The sequence below is a fragment of the Vidua chalybeata genome, chromosome 17 (assembly GCF_026979565.1).
Source record: "Vidua chalybeata isolate OUT-0048 chromosome 17, bVidCha1 merged haplotype, whole genome shotgun sequence".
NCBI lineage: Eukaryota > Metazoa > Chordata > Aves > Passeriformes > Viduidae > Vidua > Vidua chalybeata.
The window spans coordinates 1,798,098-1,816,578 of NC_071546.1; the positions used below are offsets into that span (position 1 = coordinate 1,798,098).

At 48.7% G+C, this 18,481-nt stretch overlaps 1 protein-coding gene across 1 annotated transcript in view; it reads left to right on the top strand.

Annotated features, from left to right (window-relative positions):
• The first annotated feature begins 7,241 nt into the window (after positions 1-7,241).
• The window catches only part of TOX2 (TOX high mobility group box family member 2), a 154,907-nt gene continuing 143,667 nt past the window's right edge, over positions 7,242-18,481 (top strand). The window contains exon 1 of the mRNA XM_053958952.1: positions 7,242-7,365. Within this exon, the coding sequence (XP_053814927.1) occupies positions 7,264-7,365 (102 nt within the window). The 5' untranslated portion in view covers positions 7,242-7,263. The remainder of the gene's footprint in view (positions 7,366-18,481) is intronic.

The window sequence follows — 18,481 nt, forward strand, 5'->3', positions numbered from 1 at the left end:
ATCTCATGATAGAGAGGCAGGAAGTAACCTGACACTGAGCTGCAAGGGGGACATTTTGGGGTTAACCCGTAATAATTCCCTGCACCCTCCCTGGCATTGCTGGAGTCTTTAGTTCTGCCATTGAGATGAAAATCCATTATTTGTGCAGCTCAGCTAATAACACCAACCAGCATTTCCATGGGCAGCAGAAACCCTGGAGGAAGGCTGCCAAAAGCCCAGGGAGTCAGAGTTCCTTTTCATGTTCAAAGCTTCAGCTCTGAAATGCTTTAGCAATGCCATTACAAATGCCTAATGTCAGACCTGTGTCGAGCCTCTCCTCTCCCTCACTCCATTAGCCCTGCAAGGATGATGACAAACCATCTGAGGAAGCAGGAGTCATCCCAGGTCAGGCTGAAAGAGCTAAAAACCTCTGATAATCTCCAGGTTCATTAACATTTTTGTTTTTAAAAAGGTAACTTTTTGTCACTAGGAATGTATAATATATAGAGAGAGCAAGTGGAAGCTGGGATGTAATTTTAGCCTTGATTCTTGAGGCGATGTATTCTAGGTTGTTGAGCAGGGGTGCAGCCTGTCTTCATGAGTGGGAATACATGCAAAACCATTTTTAAAGTGTAGTACATGTGCTGTACTTCAGCTCAGAGGTTACCCTGGGAAATTCCCACCCTGCCCCAAAATGCCCAGTGATGATTTGTTGGGTGAAAGCAAAAGCAGAGACTTGGAAACACAAGAAAAAAACACAGCGATGAAACTGAGCTAAAATGCATTTTGACATTTAATCCTAGACCAATTGGCAAATCTTGCAATAGATGTTTTTTTTTTTTTTTCTTGTCACCTTGGCAAAGCAGAGCCATGGGAAACTAACTTTAAAAAAAAAAAAAAAAAGAATTAATTTTGAAGATCAGCTGCCAATCTTCTCCCTGGGCTGAGGGTGAGCACAGGAGCTCTCCTGCACTGTCAAAATATTGAGTAAGTTTAGAGAAAACCCAAAGCTCAGGAGATCATTTATAAAACAAAAGCCACTCTCTTCTGCATTGAGGAGTCTGAGAGCTGCTCTGAGAAAGATTAATTTTCTGGGTAGAGGAGGGGAGCTTGGCTTCACCCCCCAAAATGAACCGACGAGATGATTCAATTGCTTCACTTTCCGAGCGCGAGCCCGAGACGCTCACGCAGAGCGTGGTTATAAGAAATGACTCCTTTACTTCAGGAGGAAGAAACTGAAGAAACTGTTAAACTTGGTCACAGTATGTGACATCCTTGAAATCAAAAGCAATACTTCTTCTCGGCGACTGCACAGTAAAATTAAAGATACGAAGCCAAATTCGTCTCTGGAGTAATTCTCTTGCCAGTGGCTGGGGAGGCACCTGGGATTAATTTCCTCCATTATACAAGTGGCACAAGACCCTGACAAATTATTTTGAATGTTTTTTGTAGCACTTAGTTAACAGAAACCTTATTCACTACATGTCCCACACCTGAGAAATGGAGTAGCTGTGAATGTGCCTGGCTGAGGATGGGATGTGGGGTGGATTGCAGCTCCCACCCCCTTCACGTGGGCAGAAAGCGGGAAGCCCATGTGAATGTACTGATTTCTCACAAAGTAAAAATGCCTCCATGGGGAAACAGGAGATCAAGGAGGGCATGGTGGCCTTGGTGAGGGGACAGTCCCTTGGTGAGGGGACAGTCTTTCACCAGATCTGGGCTGGATTGTTGAGCTTGCCCCAAACTCCTGGGTTGTCCCGTGGCACCTTCCCCAAAGGGTGACAGAGCTCACTCACCTCACTATTCCTGCTGTCCTTCTGTTTGGCTTTGGGGTAGACCTTGCAAACCCTGTGTGAGAAACATTTCTGCTCCTGGACATATATTCCCATTCTTGGCCTACAGTTTGCCTGTGAGAAGTTTATGTTTTCCTGGAGGAATTCTGAACAGCAGCGTGGTGTGGCAGTGCTCAGTGTGCCAAGGTGAAAGCTGGGGCAATGCTGTCCCAAAATTCCCCCAGCCTTCATCTCCAAATCGACCTGGGTCCTCCCTCCTCCCCAGAATGCAAACTCCTCTCTCCTCTGCAGCCATCCTTATTTTGCTGCCCCAAATTTGGAGGATCATCTCAGGCCAGGTCAGATCTAAACATGCACAAACCATTCAGAGTTTTTCTTTCCCATGGAGCAGCACAAGGAAGGAGGGAAGCTGTTACACTTCCCTGGGAGACGAGGATCCCAGGCAGCCAAACAGGCAAATAATGACCAAAGTCAAATGCAAAGTCAGGACACGTGTGAGCACAAAGCCCAAGGTCAGGGTTTCAAGGAAGCCACCTGCAGCTGCCTCCCAAGGCTGCTGCTGCTGGCAAGTAAATCCATTTTCTACACATCTTGGAGGCTTTGAAAAATCAGGAATGGCTCTGGGTATGGGTTTAAGAAGGTGAGGTTAAGGACAAGGTCCTTGTCTCATGTGTTGAAACCTCTGGGCAGCAGAAGCAAATACATGTGACTTTTGAGAAGATCCTGAAGGTCAGGAGGAAGGTTGCCCAAGGAATCTGTAGTTGCCCATCCCTGGGAGTGTGTTGGCCCACGGCAGGGGGTGAAATGAGGTGCTTTTAAAGGTCTTTTCCAACCCAAACCATTCCATGATTCTATGAAGAGTGGTTCCAAGGTTTGATGCATCAAGCACTTGTATCATCTTGAACACAAGAAGAAACGTGCTGATATATTTTACAGTATTGGGACCTTTTGTCTTTAGCATATTCTTGCTAATGAAGATTTTTTTGAGGGGGAAATTATTTGCTTATATGAACAGCCAGGTTGGTGTTTGACCAAAGGTGAGATGTTTTCACTCAGGCAGAAGAAAATTGTCAATTGATGTTGTGAGTGTCCTTAATACTTCCCTGTCATGTTTGAGCTTGTTTTGTCTTGTTTTATTTGGGTTTCTGGAATGTTTTATCCTGTCAATGACATTAATTATGGAGTAATTGCCTTAGTAGCATGTAACAACTCTCTTCTTTTTTTTCGAAGAGATTTTCACACAATGTGTAAACTTTGCTGTATATGTGCAACGTTTCTTGTGTCATGAAATAACGTGTAGACAAAATAATGTTTTTCCTGTCAGAAATTCAATGGGCATCTAAAGCAAAGTGACAGGTGGTTAAATAGCTGCATTTAAAGGATGTCAAGAAGATTTTTTGGACAGGTACCAAAACCCAATGCCAAAAAGAAGGCCTAATACCATCTGTTTTGTTTAGCAGAGAGATGCAATTTTACATTAGATTTTAAACGACATAAAATGCCAAATTCATAACCTTGATTTGTGGGTCAGATCTAGCTTATCTAGATTGTGAATGTTTTTATTTACCAGCACAGTTCCTGACCCAGACCCCACACAGGTAAATGATGATGTTTTCAATCTGCCCCATTTTAAAGTCACAGGAAGCTCTTGAGCTGTATTTAATTTTGTTTTGTATTACATGTAAATCCAGATGCAATGTGGATTTAATTAATCCAATTTCACTGCATTTAAATGTACACATTTGCATTGTGTTTATTGGCAATTGGCTTTATCCATTTGTTCAGCATTTTTTATGACCACTGAAACTACTGAATATTTAGAGATCCCTCTACTTCCAAGTGGGAACGAGGAGTGTAGCTCTGAATTAAATCATTCTCAGACATAAACTGGGGATAAGACTAAAATGTCAAAATATAGCTGCATAATACAGTGGGGAAAATTATATCAGTATTTTAAAGTAATAAACTGCACTGTGCTAAATTATTTTAAAAATTGTTCAGCAGGCTTTTGGTTTGGTTCAGATGGTTTGTTGAGAGGAGGACTACTTTGAAACAAATAATGAAACTGATAGATTTGGAGGCTTTTTCCTGCTTCTGAAAAGTGCCTTTGAAATTATGATTGTTCAGGTTTAGCCTGATATTTAGAAATACTCACTGTGGAGTTTTCCCTTCTTTGTGAGGAGTCTGTGTGGCTTAAATGGGATTGCTGAGATAATCACACTCTGCTGTTTCTCTTCCAGAGCTAATGTTAGCCATGAAATGTGAGTTGTCATGTTGGGAGCTCCTCTTTCAGCTGTCTGGCCAAAGCAACTGCAGACATTCTGGGGTTTTGGGGGTCTCAGCTGGGACAGGAAAGGAAAAGATCCTGGTGTTTGCAGCCTGTTTGGCTGCTTGGCTCAGCCCTGTTGGGGATCCTGCAGCTCCAGTGGTATTTCTGGTTCCCTTCAGCCATCCCAGAGCACTCCTGTTGCCTGTGGACACCTGGGCAAAACCCAAAGTCTTGACCTGTTGTGGTATCACAGCAAGCCCTGGTAATAGGTCTGTCCCAATCTTTCTTACAGGCTCCCTTCAGCACTGGAAGGAGCTCTAAAATCTCCCTGGAACCTTCTCTTCTGCAGGCTGGACACCTCCAGCTCTCCCAGCCTGGCTGCAGAGCAGAGGGGCTCCAGCCTTGGGGCCACCTCCATGGTGCACTGTTGATCCTGTGTGGAGAGGTGCTGGAGGAGAGCAGAGTTCACACAAATCTGCATCCCCTGGCAGACCCACATTTGCTCGACAGCAAAGTGCCACCAGGACAAAACACATTGAAACACAGGGAAAAATCCTCCTGAAGGAGGATTCAGCAGCAGGCACACGTTGGAGGCTTCCTGGACACATGGTGAGGCTGGGCAGGGGCAGGATGCATGGGCAGAGAACCATGGAGGGAGGCTGGAGGCACCCATGGCTACCCAGGCCCTGCCCAAGGTGAGGCTCAGCTCCACTAGGTTGTCTTCTTCTGACAGTCTGAGGAGGAGAAGCACTGGAGACGTGAGGTGAGCTGTGAGAACATTGCTCTGAGGAGAAGCATCCCCTCTGCCAGCTCTCCTTGGCATATATATGTGTATATACACACATACATACATACATACATACATATATATATATATATATATATATATAAAAGCATTCTGGCTATTAATAGCAATAACGCTTTGTGATGCCGGGTGTCTCAGATCAGTCTCTGTTTGAGGTCTAATGGAGGCAGATGAACGTGCAAAGTTGGACAGGGCTGAGCTGTGTAAATCTGAGAAAACTGGGCTTCATTGGGGAAAAAATGAGCTTTGAGAGGGTCTGAAAGGGAGCCATGGGGTGGCTCAGGCACTGCAAATAAATTGGGTTGTATCAACCAGGGAGATGCTGCATGTTTGGTGATGAAAAGTGTTCATTTTTGTAGGAAACAACAGAATTAAATCCTGCTTTTAGTGGGAAAGTCAATTCCGCCTTAACTGCAAAGCCACTAGCAATGACTCCACAATATAAGAAATATAATAATTATGATAATTAATAAAGATAATAATACAGTCAAACCTTGCTAATGACTCAGAGGCTGCTTACTAATTACTGACTTTGTGGATAAACAAGCCAGAATAATGCATCAAAAAATACACTTTGTTCCATTATTTTGACATCTCTATTATTTTAATTATTTATACTTTGTAATATACCAGTCACTCTACTTGGGAAGGTTTTACAAAAATAATGAAGCTCTGATAATATGACATGTCAGTTCAGTATTTGCTGAAACAGGGAGACAGGAAAACCAGTCCTTTCAGCGTGTGTGTAAATCAGGAAGGGCACAGATCAGTGGAGCTCAGATATTCAAAGTTTTAATGCAAAATATTAGACATCTCTATTATGCCTTTGACTGGGAGCCGTTGGAGCAGCTTCCCTGGTGGAGAACTCCTGAAGCCAACCTGCTTCACTGCTAAATGCAAAAGGATCAATGCTGGTTCTCCAGAAAAAATCACACAGTTTGAAAAATAATAATAAATGTGAAGTAGTTTTTGTGCCCAAGTCAGTTTTTATCCTTAAATCAATTTTTTCCACCACCACGACAGCTGAAATCTTGTTTTTAATTTAAATGAGAGCTGTGATTTTTATATAATCACTTGATTCCTGGAGCTGGCGTTCCCTCGAAACCCCAGCCTGCCTCTTCCTCCCTGAATTTGGCAGGAATTGGCTCCACTCTTGCAATGAACGACACTGGAGGAAGAACTCAGCATTTACTTAGCTCAGTTTTCCAGCTCCAGAGAGTCCTGAAGGGTGCATGTTGGAAATAAGCCTTTGGAGTCAGTCAGGAGGGTTTTTTTTCTAAGAAAAGAAAAAAAAAAGGCAATTTCTCTTGGAGATTTGCCAGCAAACTGACTCGACCAGCCCTGTCCCAGCTCTTTGCCAGCGTATGGACCCGTTGTTGCAACTTTCAAGCGTTTCCCTCTGCCTGGGGATGGGATAACATACTGCAAAACCACGCTGTATATAACATTCTCTCCCACTGGGCTGCTTTTCCAGAGGGATCTGTTGGGAGCCGCTGGAAGGGAGCGGGAGAGAGCGGAGCCTGCGGCAGCGGGGAAGGGAGGGGGAACCCTGCAAGCCCAGCCTGTTCACCTCCGAGCATCCTCCCTCCCCACGGACACATTTGGGTTTTCCATGCTGCTGTGCCCTGAAATTCTCGGCCCGTGGGAGTCAGAGGGGGATGGCCGGGAGGGTGGTCATGGACGGAGCTGCCTTCCAGCAGCGGGAATTATAAAGATGCATGGATGGGATGTGTGGAAAGCCGAGGTGGGGGGACAATGGGGGTTGTCCGTGCCCTGGGGAGCGGGAAGCCAACGCCAGGTGCAGAGGTTGAGCCTGGCTGTTCTCTCCAGGCTGGGAGAGGCACAGGCCTTCCATAAATAGGGCGTAGTTAGGGGTTCTAAATGGGGGGACCTATTTGGGATTCCTGCTGAGGGTGAATCAGCGCGCTGGACAGCATCCGTCATCAGCGGGCGGGCACCAGGTGAAGAGGGAAACGAAGCTGCTGGGCACCGTCCCGAGTCGAGAGAGGGCACACCGGGCACGGTGCGGGTTTGTGGGGCACGGAAGACGTGCCAGGGTCCCCGGCGGGCAGCGGGAATCTGTGGACGGCTGTCGCAGCCTTCCCCTCGCCGGGGCGGCCGGGGATGGGGGCCGGGGAGCGCAGCGGGCTCCTCCGCGGGGCTCCAGCGGCGCTGCCCGCAGTGCCCGAGCCCCCGGCGGCGGCGGCCGCGGGAGGAGCCGCCCGGCCCCGCCGCGAACAATAGCGGCCCCGGCGCGGGGCGGTGCGGAGCGGGGCGGGCCGGGGGCCGCCGCCCGCCCCCCCCCGCGCCGCCGCCCGCCCTCTCCCCGCCCTCTCCCCGCGCCAGAGGCACCGCCGCCGCCGCAGCCGGGTCCATGCCCGCTGGAGCCCCCGCCTGCCGCCGCCCGCAGCCCCGGCATGGACGTTAGGTTCTACCCCTCCGCCCCCCCCGCCGTGGGCTCGCTGCCCGGCGCGGACCCCACTTGCCTCGGCCCGCTGGATTATTATCACTGCAACAAGGTACCGGGGGCGCGGATAGCCCGGGCTCGGCGCGTCCCGCCGCTGCTCACGGGAACGGGAACGGGGACGGGGACGGGGACGGAAAGTGCCGGCGGCGCCGGCTCCTGCGGGAGGGAATTTTGAAAGTGGTCTGGAAGCGGAGCGGGGGGAGCCGTCGGGTGCCCGCAGCGGGCGGGGGGAGCCCGAGCCCGGGCGCTGCTCGGCGGGGCGGGCCGGGAGCGGAGCGCTGTGTCCGTGTGTCCGTGTGTCCGTGTGTCCGTGTGTCCGTGCCGGCTGGGTTTAACCTCTTCCGCTCCGGGAGCGCTCGGCCCGGGGCTATGCGCGCCGTGGGGGGGTTGTTGTTGCGGTTGTTGTCGGGTACTTTTTTCCTGCTGTTCTTCGCCGCGTTGTTGTTTTGCACCTTCTTCACGAGCTGCGGAGCCGCCGGGCCGGATCGCGCCTCGTCCCGAGCGGGGTCCGGCCCCGTCCCTCGCCTCTGTCCCGCACCTGCCGCTGCGCTCCCGCGGAGGGGGCACCCAGCTCCGGCCTGGGGGTGTCCGTGTGCCCCCAGATCCCCAGCACGGCGGAGAGATCTCCCTCACCCACATTTTCCCCGCTCGCTGCAGCTGCGAGGCGAAGCATCCTGCACTTGTAACGGGAGAGGGATGCGCAGGGGATATTTGAGAACGCGGAGGTGCTCTAGGAAATTTCCTTCATCCTGGAGAAAGCGCAGCGAAGGGGATAGATGCTACTTAAGGGATAAGGAGTTTTCTGCGAGTATCGCCTTGCTCGCTGTGGGTAAACAGCACTGATGTTTCAGCTACAAAGCCCTGGGATCCAGATCTCTTTGGAGGAAGGGGGATCATCCCAGACGTAATCCTGGCTGCCTTCCGGCCGAATTCGGGTAATTGCGTCGAAAAAAAGTTAATAAAAGGAGAAAATGCTCTCCTGCGTCGGTACAGCAGTTCAGCAGTTCAGGATGCTCTCGGCTCACCTCACTGTTGTGATACTTTGGGATCAAACTCTTAAAACACAAGCAGAGGGAAATGTGTGTGGCTTCCCAGACGCGGCAAATTAATGTATCAAGAGATGTATTTAACTGTTTCTCTGTCAGTGGGTTATTTATCTCTTTTTATTAAGTTGTAGCAAACCTAATAGTTCTCGTTTATTTTGAGATTATACTGATTATACTGAAAGGAAACAACTTTCGTTGTTTCCGCCTGTATCTGCGTACTGCTGGCTTCAAAGCGTTTATCATTGCCGTTGCTCTTAAAACACTAAATAAGCTCTTAAAATACTAACGAGAGCCGGATCACCTGGGAGCAGGACATTTGTCCGGCTGAAACATCCGCCCGTAGTGTGTGAAAGCAGAAATCTGGGATCATGTGAGCGTGAGCCACTGGCAACTGCGGCTGCCCCCAAATCCTGCTGGCTTTCAGAACTCGCTTTTACCAAGAAGTTGTTGGATGCCAACATGATTTACTTCGCCTTGCAGTGCTTTTTGCGGGAGCTGGGGCTGGCGGCCGTGCTCGCAGTGTCTCAGGCTTGGGGCTGCGTGGTCCCGTGTCCCCCCGGCAGCGCCGCCCGAGCCTTGGGGCGCGGGGCCCCTCGTCGTCAGCTCATCCGTGGCCTGAATCCCTGAGATTAGTCCCGGATTAGGCGGTCGCAATTGATCCGCGGGTCCTCGCTGCCGCTGCGGCCGGGAGGCTGCGGGAAATCGCCTCTTCTGGGGGTGCAGCGAGCTCAGCCCCGGCGGGCGAGCGGGTGCGATGGGCGCTGCTGCCGGCCGGGGCGGATGGGACAGCGGAGAGGAGCAGCCCAGGTACTGACCACTGCCACCAGATGCTGCTGTTGTCACTGCTACCGAGGATCGGTAACAGCGGCAGAAGAAAGGAAGTGACTTGCTCTTTGCTGATATTCAGGGTGCTTTTTCCATCCCCCCTCTTTTCTTTTCTGAGTTATCAGATTACATTTGCTTATGCACAGCCGTGCACGTTTGTCTGTGGCATGAGGCCGGTGGAATGAAGCCAGCGATGGAATGGGCTGACTCAGTTTCCCTGACGGGCTGCAGGTATAGCAGCTATAACTTCAGCATCAAACTGTGGCCCGGAGTGGCGCGGGAGGAGCTGTCTCCTGCTTTTCCTTCGGATAACTCCGGCAGGTGCTGGGGGGGATCTGGCCGAGGATCACCAGCAGCGTGCTGTTCTCTTGTGCCTGCCATGGAACAAGAGTTCTCCTTCTTCCTGGAGCCACATGGGATTCTCTGGGAAACTCCAGAACCTCACCCAATCCCAACCCCATTGCTCCTGTCTGGTGCCAGTAGCTCAGCACAGGGCTGGGCTGAGACAGTATCTGCCTTGAAGCATTTCCACTTAGAAAAGCTACAGAGGAGAGTAGGGTGGAAAAAACAGAATTCTCCCACTATGGTGTGCAGATATCCCGGATAAAATCCATCTCTGGGAAGGACCTGGGCAAGGAGCACTTACAGGCTCTTTGCTGTCCTCGTGCTTCACTGAGTTCATGGAGACGCTCTAAAGCCCTCTGATTTAAAAGGCTTGTTTTGTTCAGGATTTTTTTGTTTGGTTTGTTTTTTTTTTTTCCCTTTAGTTATTTATTTCTTTGGGGGGAGGCAGCAAAGCTGGGCTGTGCAGTGTCACTGTGCATAAATAACTCGCTGGGAGCACGGCAAAGCTCTGCCATCACCGTGAGCTGCCTTAGCCCAGAGCAGCCTGAAATGTTAATGGAATTGTTTTGTGCACTTACTGGACATGATATTGTTACCAGGAGGTCTCCAATCTCGCCTGCACGCTGCAGTCAGCCACAATTCCTCTTTGCAGCTACGCAGGGGCCCATTGCACATCAGCATTTCCATTTCTGAAAGGACAAGGGATGTTTAGAGGGATAATGAAATGGGAGTGCGTGCTCAGCCCAGGCCTCCCCAGAATGGGGGAATTTGCACCCTTTCTTTAACTGCTTCCACAGCATCCTTGTTTTCCCTGGAAGGGCTGGCCACTGGGGGGGATGGAGAAGGTGGTGAGGGGGTGGATACCCGCAAGTGGATAACGAGAGCCCTCCTGCCCCATCAGGCAGGGTGAGAAGGAGCCCTCCCTGCTGCTGGCTGCATTTGGTGAGGAGTTCTGACGGATCAGGAGTATTGGTGGCATCAAAGCTGGGGAAAAGGGCTCCCTGTGTAAACCAGTCCCTGTTACTGGTGATCCTGCATGGAGCAGCCTGCCATGGCAGATGGGGAGAAGAGCCAGCTCCAAACTTCCTGGTGCCCAGGGAGCTGCTGCTCACAGCCTGATGCTCCTTGGCAGGATTTTTAGGGCTGCAGAGTGCTCAGCCCAAGGTGTGGGGGTGATGAGGGGCCACCTGCGAGGACAAGCTGCAACAAGCGTTTCCTATTCTGGAGTACTGGCCCCTCCATCCTGTGGGCTGGATCCAGGACCTGCTCAATCCCTGGGACAGCAGGAACACTTCTGGTGTCTTCACAGTGACCACAGTGGCGGACTGAGGAGGTTCAGCTGGAAGTGTGAGGAGCCCTCATCCAAACTGAGACACCCATCCCTGTCATCGACCACCTGAGCACCACTAAAGGAAACACCTACCTCTGGTTTGGATTCCTTGTTTAAATTTGGGTCTAAACCCCTTTTCCTGTCCCCTCTGGCCATTTACCTGGGGCATTGGTACCTGCTGCATTCCCCTTCCTGCTCGCTTGCCAGGAAAGCTTTCACAGGCCTTTGAGCTGCTCGTGTGTGGTGCCGGTGTTTTGGGGAGAGCAGCGTGTTCCTGCACCACCTAAGGGGGTGTTGCTCCCTGGTGGGGCATTTTCCCACCCCTCCAATTGCTTTGAGAAAATGTAGGGATTTTTCCCACTTGAGCTCTAGGGAGATTCTGCAGCTCTATTTTGCTATAAGTAAAGCACGGTACGGTAAAAAAATGTGCATTTTAGTAACGCCGAGACTCGTTCTGCTCTTAGCAGAGCTTTAGTGACAGGATCTGATGTGTTGGCTGAAACACCAGCATAGAAGGGTTTTTCCTAGATCCTAAACTGTGTGTGTGGGTCCACAAAGCTCAGGAGGAAGTTTTTCCTTCTCAGCCCAAGCAAAATTGCCTTGGCAAGGGAGGCCTGTGACAGGAATCCTGCTAGAGCACGATGCCCTGCGCTCTTTCATGCAGGGTGAGCAGAGATGCTGGGCTGCAGGAGGAGTGATCCTGCTCCCCAGGGACATCTTTGGGGAGTGAATTACCATCTCTATTCTTCCTGCAGAAATAAATTTAAATATAAATTCTTCCTGCTTGCTTCTGGTGTTATAGCGGTCAGACTGGGTTAGCACAATGCCCAATTTCCAGCCAGTGGGATTGATGGGGATTGATGAGGAGGAAGAGGAGGAGGAGGAGGAGAGCTCAGCCTCAACCAAATCCACACTGCTGTGAGACCCTGGGAGTGTCCGTGGTCCTTGGGATTTCCTGTGCTGGGGGCCCTGTTATTAACCCTGCAGGATTTCAGTAGGATTCATCAGCACCATCAAACCTTTTCCCGAATTTTCCTTGTAGGATCCCGTGGTTTTCCCTCTCCAAACACACCCTCTCTCTTGCCTTTTGGGCTGATAAATTGACAAAAACTATTTTGCCAATACACCATTAAAATCTACTAGTCACGTGATGGATATTAGTCAGCAACCAACGCTCTCTTCTTTTAAGAACCCTTCTGAAATGGGATCTGAGCTGGTATGAGCCCGAGTCAACATAGGAAATGCATTTCTGTGAAATGTTCTGGTTTGACTTTTACAATAAATTGTACATTGCAGTGATAAACATGGTTCCTTTTCCCTTGTTCCAGCACTGCTTTGCCATTCTGGAAGATAAAATACATTCTTTCCCTTCGTAATTCCGAAGCCAACTCTGTTTTGAAATAGCATAAATCTTTCTTTGGAGATGGAGGATTTTGGATGGAGAACAAAGTCCAGCGGATTTTTAATTTGGGGCCCATTTCATTCTCATTTGGCAAGCAGCTCCTGTTGATTTGCAAATGTAGATTTTTTTTATTTTTATTTTTCCTTTAAGCCCTGAATATGGGCAAGGGCTTCCTCTGAAAAGTGGTTGAGTTACTCAGTGGGACAACCCTGTGTTCTTCAGAGTGGCCTTTGATGGGTTGCACAGCAGAAAGTATTTGAAGCTCCATTTTTTTTGCCTTGGGCTTTAAGTCAGGGATTGGGAGCTAAATAATGAATGTCCATCCATTCATAGAAAATGTTGTTCTCTCTGCATGCACGGGGGGGGGAGGCTTTAATCTGGTTGTTTTGGGAACAATGGGAGATGTTTTGAAGACCGATCTGACTTGTGTGTAACAACATGTTTGTTTGGGCTGCTTCTGAATAACCTTGTCAAGGGCCTGATCCATGGAAGTCCTTGTAGCAGAGGAGACATCAAGAGACAAAAAATTCAGGATCAAAACTGTACAGGTTTTCTGATTTATTTATGATTCTTAAATCAATGATTGTCCCCTGAATCGGTGTTCCAGAGCCTGTGGGTGTTACACCACCAAAACTGCAGAGTAAATCTATGAACAGCTCTGCCTTGGACCTCTGAGTCTGCAGCAGGCACCAGGATCACTTTGTGCATCCGTAACAGAGAAAACATCCTGTTAATAAAGTGAATTTTCTTGTACAGACTAGAGCACTCAATAACTTGGAGGGTGCATGGCTGATCCTCATGCTAGGGCAGTGGGAGAGTACCTGGAGCCTTGCAGAGCTCTTCCAGCTTTTCCTCCTTGTAAGGACGGCACTGCCAGCTCCTTCCTGGGGGTTGTTGTTCCCATTGCAATCTTTCTGCAGCATTTGCAGAAAAATCTCTGTTTTCATGCTGCCTTCATTTTGCATGTCCTTCCTGCTGGATACAAGGAGCAGGAGGTGAGGATGCTCCAGCCCCACAGACTGGCCCCACGGGGAGGGGGGAGCGTTTTCCCCTCAAGGTACAATTCTTCCCTATTACCTTTGTACTCCTCTGTTTTTTTTACTAAACGAGCTCTAAATGCTTTTACCATAAGTTGGGTTATATCTTGCAGTATAAATGAAGCATATAATTGTGTTTTCCTAACAGCTCCACATTAAAAATAAGTTATTGTGTTGCTAATGTGTTTTTCCTGACAATTTTCCATCCGGTGAGTGCGAGGCTTCTGTCTGAACTGTTGTGTAGCAGCACCTCTGCCTCCTCTTGAGATCTTATTCAGTATTCCTCAAGTCAGGCTGAAGTGTTAGTGTGATTAGAGCTTTCAAACTATTAATTCCTAATTGGAGGTTTGAGCTCTAATGTTCCACATTTGTGATTTTACACTCGTTTTAATATAATTAAATAATGCATAATGTATGTTCTATAATATTACACATAAATTATAGATGGCATATACTATATTCTATGGTGTACATAAATTATCTATTATCTAATATATGAGAGAAATTATATTATGTATTATATATGATATATTATATATAATTATAGTAATTGGGGATACACAGCTCAGCTTCAGCAGGAAGAAATCTCTCACCAAAACTTACTGGAACAAGCACTGATCACACCACTCTTAAAAAAAATAATAATAAAAAAAAAAGATAGAAAACAGCATTAAATCACCAGATTTTGCAGCTGTATGACCAGATTTAAATATCTTAATTGTCTGCCTCCCTCCCTACCTTTTCCTATTGTTTCCCTCTGGAGGTTTTGTTCTGATGGATGCCATTTCTTCCCTGAAAAATGGCCCTGGCTGCCGCGGTGCTGCAGGCAGAATCTTTGCGTTGTGCCACAGAACCTCTCTCCGCCTCCCCCATCTTTTGCATGGATTGCTTGACCTCTGCAGATATAATTAAATCTCTTCCTGACGACTGTGAGATTGCAGCTCGGCTCCGTGGCGAAGGGAACTGGGAGGGAAGTGTTAAACGGGGGCCTGAGCCAGGAATTGTACTTGTGGAGAGATTATTGGTTTGTGTTGGTCGCTGCACGTGGCTTCAGAAGAACCTGATCTGCAGAAATCAGCCCAGCCTTGGTCCGAGGCAGCTTCTTGACCTCTAATTCTGGGCTGGGCCTGGACACAGGAGGTGGAATTTTGCCAATGTTTAAAATGAAGAAGGTTTAATTTTTTTCTGTTGGTTTGAAGACTCAGCCCCTTGCTCTCATGCTGCCTTTTTTCCCCCTGGGTTTCTAAGGATCTCATGACTTAGCAGGTGATAGGAAAGGGGGGGTGACACTTTAAGGACCTGTGGGGCAGGTGGCAGAACTTGCCACAGCTCTGCTCTGAGCCTCTTCTCCCCATTCCCAACGAGCATCATCTTCCAGGCGGCAGAGACCCCCAGCCTGGAGGAGAAGGTCTGGGACAGCTCTGGCACTGTGTGCTCGGGGGCAGGGGGAGGACAAGCCCTGGCACGTGCCACCCTCCCCTCTGGTGACATGCCACCATCCTCACTGTCACCCAGGTTGTATTTTCCCCACGACCCCATGGATCCTGTTCCACCCCCAGTGGCAAGGAGCACTTTTTTATCAGATTAGCTGGATCACATCAGCAGGTTTCTCTTCCCACAAAACTTACTGATGAGTCAGAGTTTCCATCCCATGGGCTCGTCAGGGAGGCTCCATCCCCTTTCTTCCCGGCTGTCTGCATGTGCATGGTGCTTTTCCTCTCCACTTTAGAAAAAACAATCACCTTCATCTCCATCTCCGTTCCTGCCAGTGGCCAAGGTTGGGAGATAAGAGCTGTGTCATGGCTCTGCTTTTTATCCTCTCCAGGAACTGGAGCTCACCTCTCCAAGCTCACCCTCTCCAGAAGCAGCAGCTCAGTTCAGGGCCCCCAGACCTGTGGGGGTTATTTTAAGAATAATTTGAGCCACCCTGAGCACTGAGTATCCATTGCAGGAGATCCAGGCTCGTGGAGAAGTGCAAGCAGAGCCTGGGACATGTGAAAGGCTTCTCTCTTCCAAAGATGTGGAACTCCACATTTATACCCATGAAGGAAGTTTCACCTTTCCAGCCAGGTTCATCCAGCTGTTTACTCCTGAACATCTCCCTCTCCCTGGGAAGGTGCTGGGGCTGTGTAGGCTCTTTAGGAGTTGTCAAGCCTTTTGAAAACCCTCCAGTGCAGCAGTTTTAGTGTGAAGGATGATGCTGGGAAGGGGAGGAGATTGCCATGGAGAGCTTGGCCTCGTGTGGAGCTGGTGGAGCTCAGCCCTGTTCCAGCAGTGCAGGCTGAGCTCCTTTCTCCCCTGAGAGCAAACCCTTGGTCAAGGGTGAGCTGTTTGATTCCACCCCACCCTCACCTCTCCTTTATGCAGAGAAGAGGATGCTCCCAGGGACCTCTGTGGTGCTGTGGGAGGCACAGGGTGGGCTGCTGAAGGCCTCCAACAGGAGAAGGACGTGGAGCTGCTGGAGCAAGTCCTGAGGAGGCCACAGAGATCCTCCAAGGGCTGGAGCCCCTCTGCTCTGGAGCCAGGCTGGGAGAGCTGGGGGTGCTCACCAGGAGAAGAGAATGATCCAGGGAGAGCTCAGAGCCCCTGCCAAGGCTAAAGGGGCTCCAGGAGAGCTGGAGAGGGACTGGGGACAAGGGGTGGAGGGACAGGACACAGGGAATGGCTCCCACTGCCAGAGGGCAGGGTTAGATGGGGGTATTGGGACGGAATTGTTCCCTGTGAGGGTTCTGAGGCCCTGGCACAGGGTGCCCAGAGCAGCTGTGGCTGCCCCTGGATCCCTGGCAGTGCCCAAGGCCAGGCTGGACAGGGCTTGGAGCAGCCTGGGACAGTGGAAGGTGTCCCTGCCCATGGCAGGGGTAGCATGAGATCCAACCCAAACCATTCAGGGATTTTGTTGCATCACTTAGAATTACTAAACCCTAAGATTTTTTATTTCTTTTTTGTCAATGAATAACAGATCCATTCCCTGTTTCTTAGTTTTCTTGGGTGCTTCTTTGAACAGAGGGGTTTTATACCCTGAGCCATCTCAGAACATTGTGCCTGCAATGGAAGAATGAGGTATTTTTAGGGATTTAGATCTGTTGTCCCTACTGTCAGAAGAGGGGCAGTGTACCCTGGAGTCCTCAACAAAAAGAAGAGAAACTTTGATAGCATGGAAATGACATGTATGAAAACCTTAGTGAATTCTAGCTGAATTATCTTGGTTTGTTTCAGCTTACGCAATGGCCCAAAAAAGCATTAGAATATCGTATGAAGAAGAAAGAGCAGAAATACTGGGAAGGGGGGACATAAAGAACAGAAACTGGGGCTTGTAGCTATGGAAAATATTCCCCCCCCCCATCAGATCCTGCTCTGTTTGTTCATGCTCAACCCAGGGAGGCAACTTTTCCCCTGCCACATTATCTTGTCTCTAAATAGCGTTCAAAGGAGAAGCAAAGCAGAATGTGCTGTTAAAAATATCAAACTTTTGGGAATGGCTGGCAGACTTTAGCCCTGATAAGCATTGTTGATTGAAGATCAAACAGCTCTGGAAGAAAAACCTTCCAGCAAGCACCGTGGGCCCAGCCCTGCAGCCAGACAGTGAGGTCAGCCTTCAATCCAGGGATATTTAGGGACTGACACTGGAATTATGGTCTGGGCTCCTCTACCCCAGACGGATGTTGGTGACACTGTGGTTTGAACTTGATAAATCTGTTCAAGCTGAGACCAGCATTTATTACGTGCCAAGAGTTTGCATTAGTAGGTGATAACTTAATATATATATTTTTTCCTTCATTTAAGATAAAGAGAAAAGGATGCAGGTCATAATGTGAACTGAAGACTGCTGGCATTTGTTTTTTAATTAATTGACAACCTGCATTTCTGTGTCAAGGTTGCAAATTAATAGTGGGTGGCCATCTGTTTGCAAAGCAGATAGTTCTGGCTGTGCCAAACATGTGGAGTATTTAACCATTTGATTTAAATCAGACCAGAATGGTGTTTTTTTGAACACTCTATTAAGATGGATTTTCCATTTAAGAGTTGGGCTTTAAAAAGGTAAAAAGTATTGAAATGGTCTTTTTAGTTCATAAACTTGCAGGCCTTTAAGTGAGTTGTTTGGCATATTTGGCCTTCTTTTTAGGAGAGGCCAAATCCTGGTGGGAATAACAACATGGAGCTTCAATCACCTGTGGAAGTGGGGAACCAAATTTGTGTGAGAGCACCAAAGGAACAAATGCATGTTAAAAATCATAAAGTAGCTCAGGCTGGAAAGGACCTCTGGAAGTGTATTTGAACTAATTTCAATAGCACCTTCTGGGATTGAGATGGCAGGAAAGAAAAATATCAATAGATTTTCTGCTCTAATACAGTGAGAGTCTCAGTGGTGGTGGCTGCAATCAAATGCTAAATAGAAAGTTTGCAATAAAAAGGGCTTTAGTTAGAATTAATAAAATGTGAAATGCCTCGTTCCTTGGATAACATGTGGTATTGACTGAGATTTAGAATATGTCCTGGGAGCAGGGATCTGGACTGCAGGCTCCAGAGCTGACTCTGGCATCCTTTCCCTGCATGCATTAATAGTATTCATTTTTTTTTTTTTTTTTTTTTAATTTTATTTTTTGCCGGGAAAGGTCACAGTGTGCAGGCTGGAGAGGAAATAAGTGAAGAGCTGGAATCAAGGGCAGCCCTGCACAAAATTGTCATCCCACTCCTTCACCTTCCTGTGAAGGTGCTGTGCATGGCAGGGAGATGATCTTTAAGATCCCTTCCAACCCAAACTGGATTCTAAACCAGGATCCCTGTATCACAAGCAAATCCAAGTTTATCATGGAAACTTTCCCAATTAAGTTTGATTTTAAGTCCTGCTATCCAAGCTGCCCTCCAGAAGCTGCACGTGAAGCCACAGGTAGTTCCCATTTTCAGGAAAGCGCTGCTTGAATTCTCTGGGAAATGTGGATTTTAACATCCTCTTGTTTTGAGGAATTGTCTGAGGATGTTCTGAAGTTCAACAGGGGTTTCTCATTTGCCACCAGAGCTGGAAATCTTGGATAGCTCAGAGGCAGGAAGAGCCTGGTGCTGGATCTGGGGCTTGAGCTTGTGTCACTGTCATCGTGCCATGAGCACGGGGACGGTGCCAGCTTGGAAGGGATGCTCTGCTTGGCACAGAAAGGTCTCGAGAACAGGCTGCTTCCTTGCTTAGC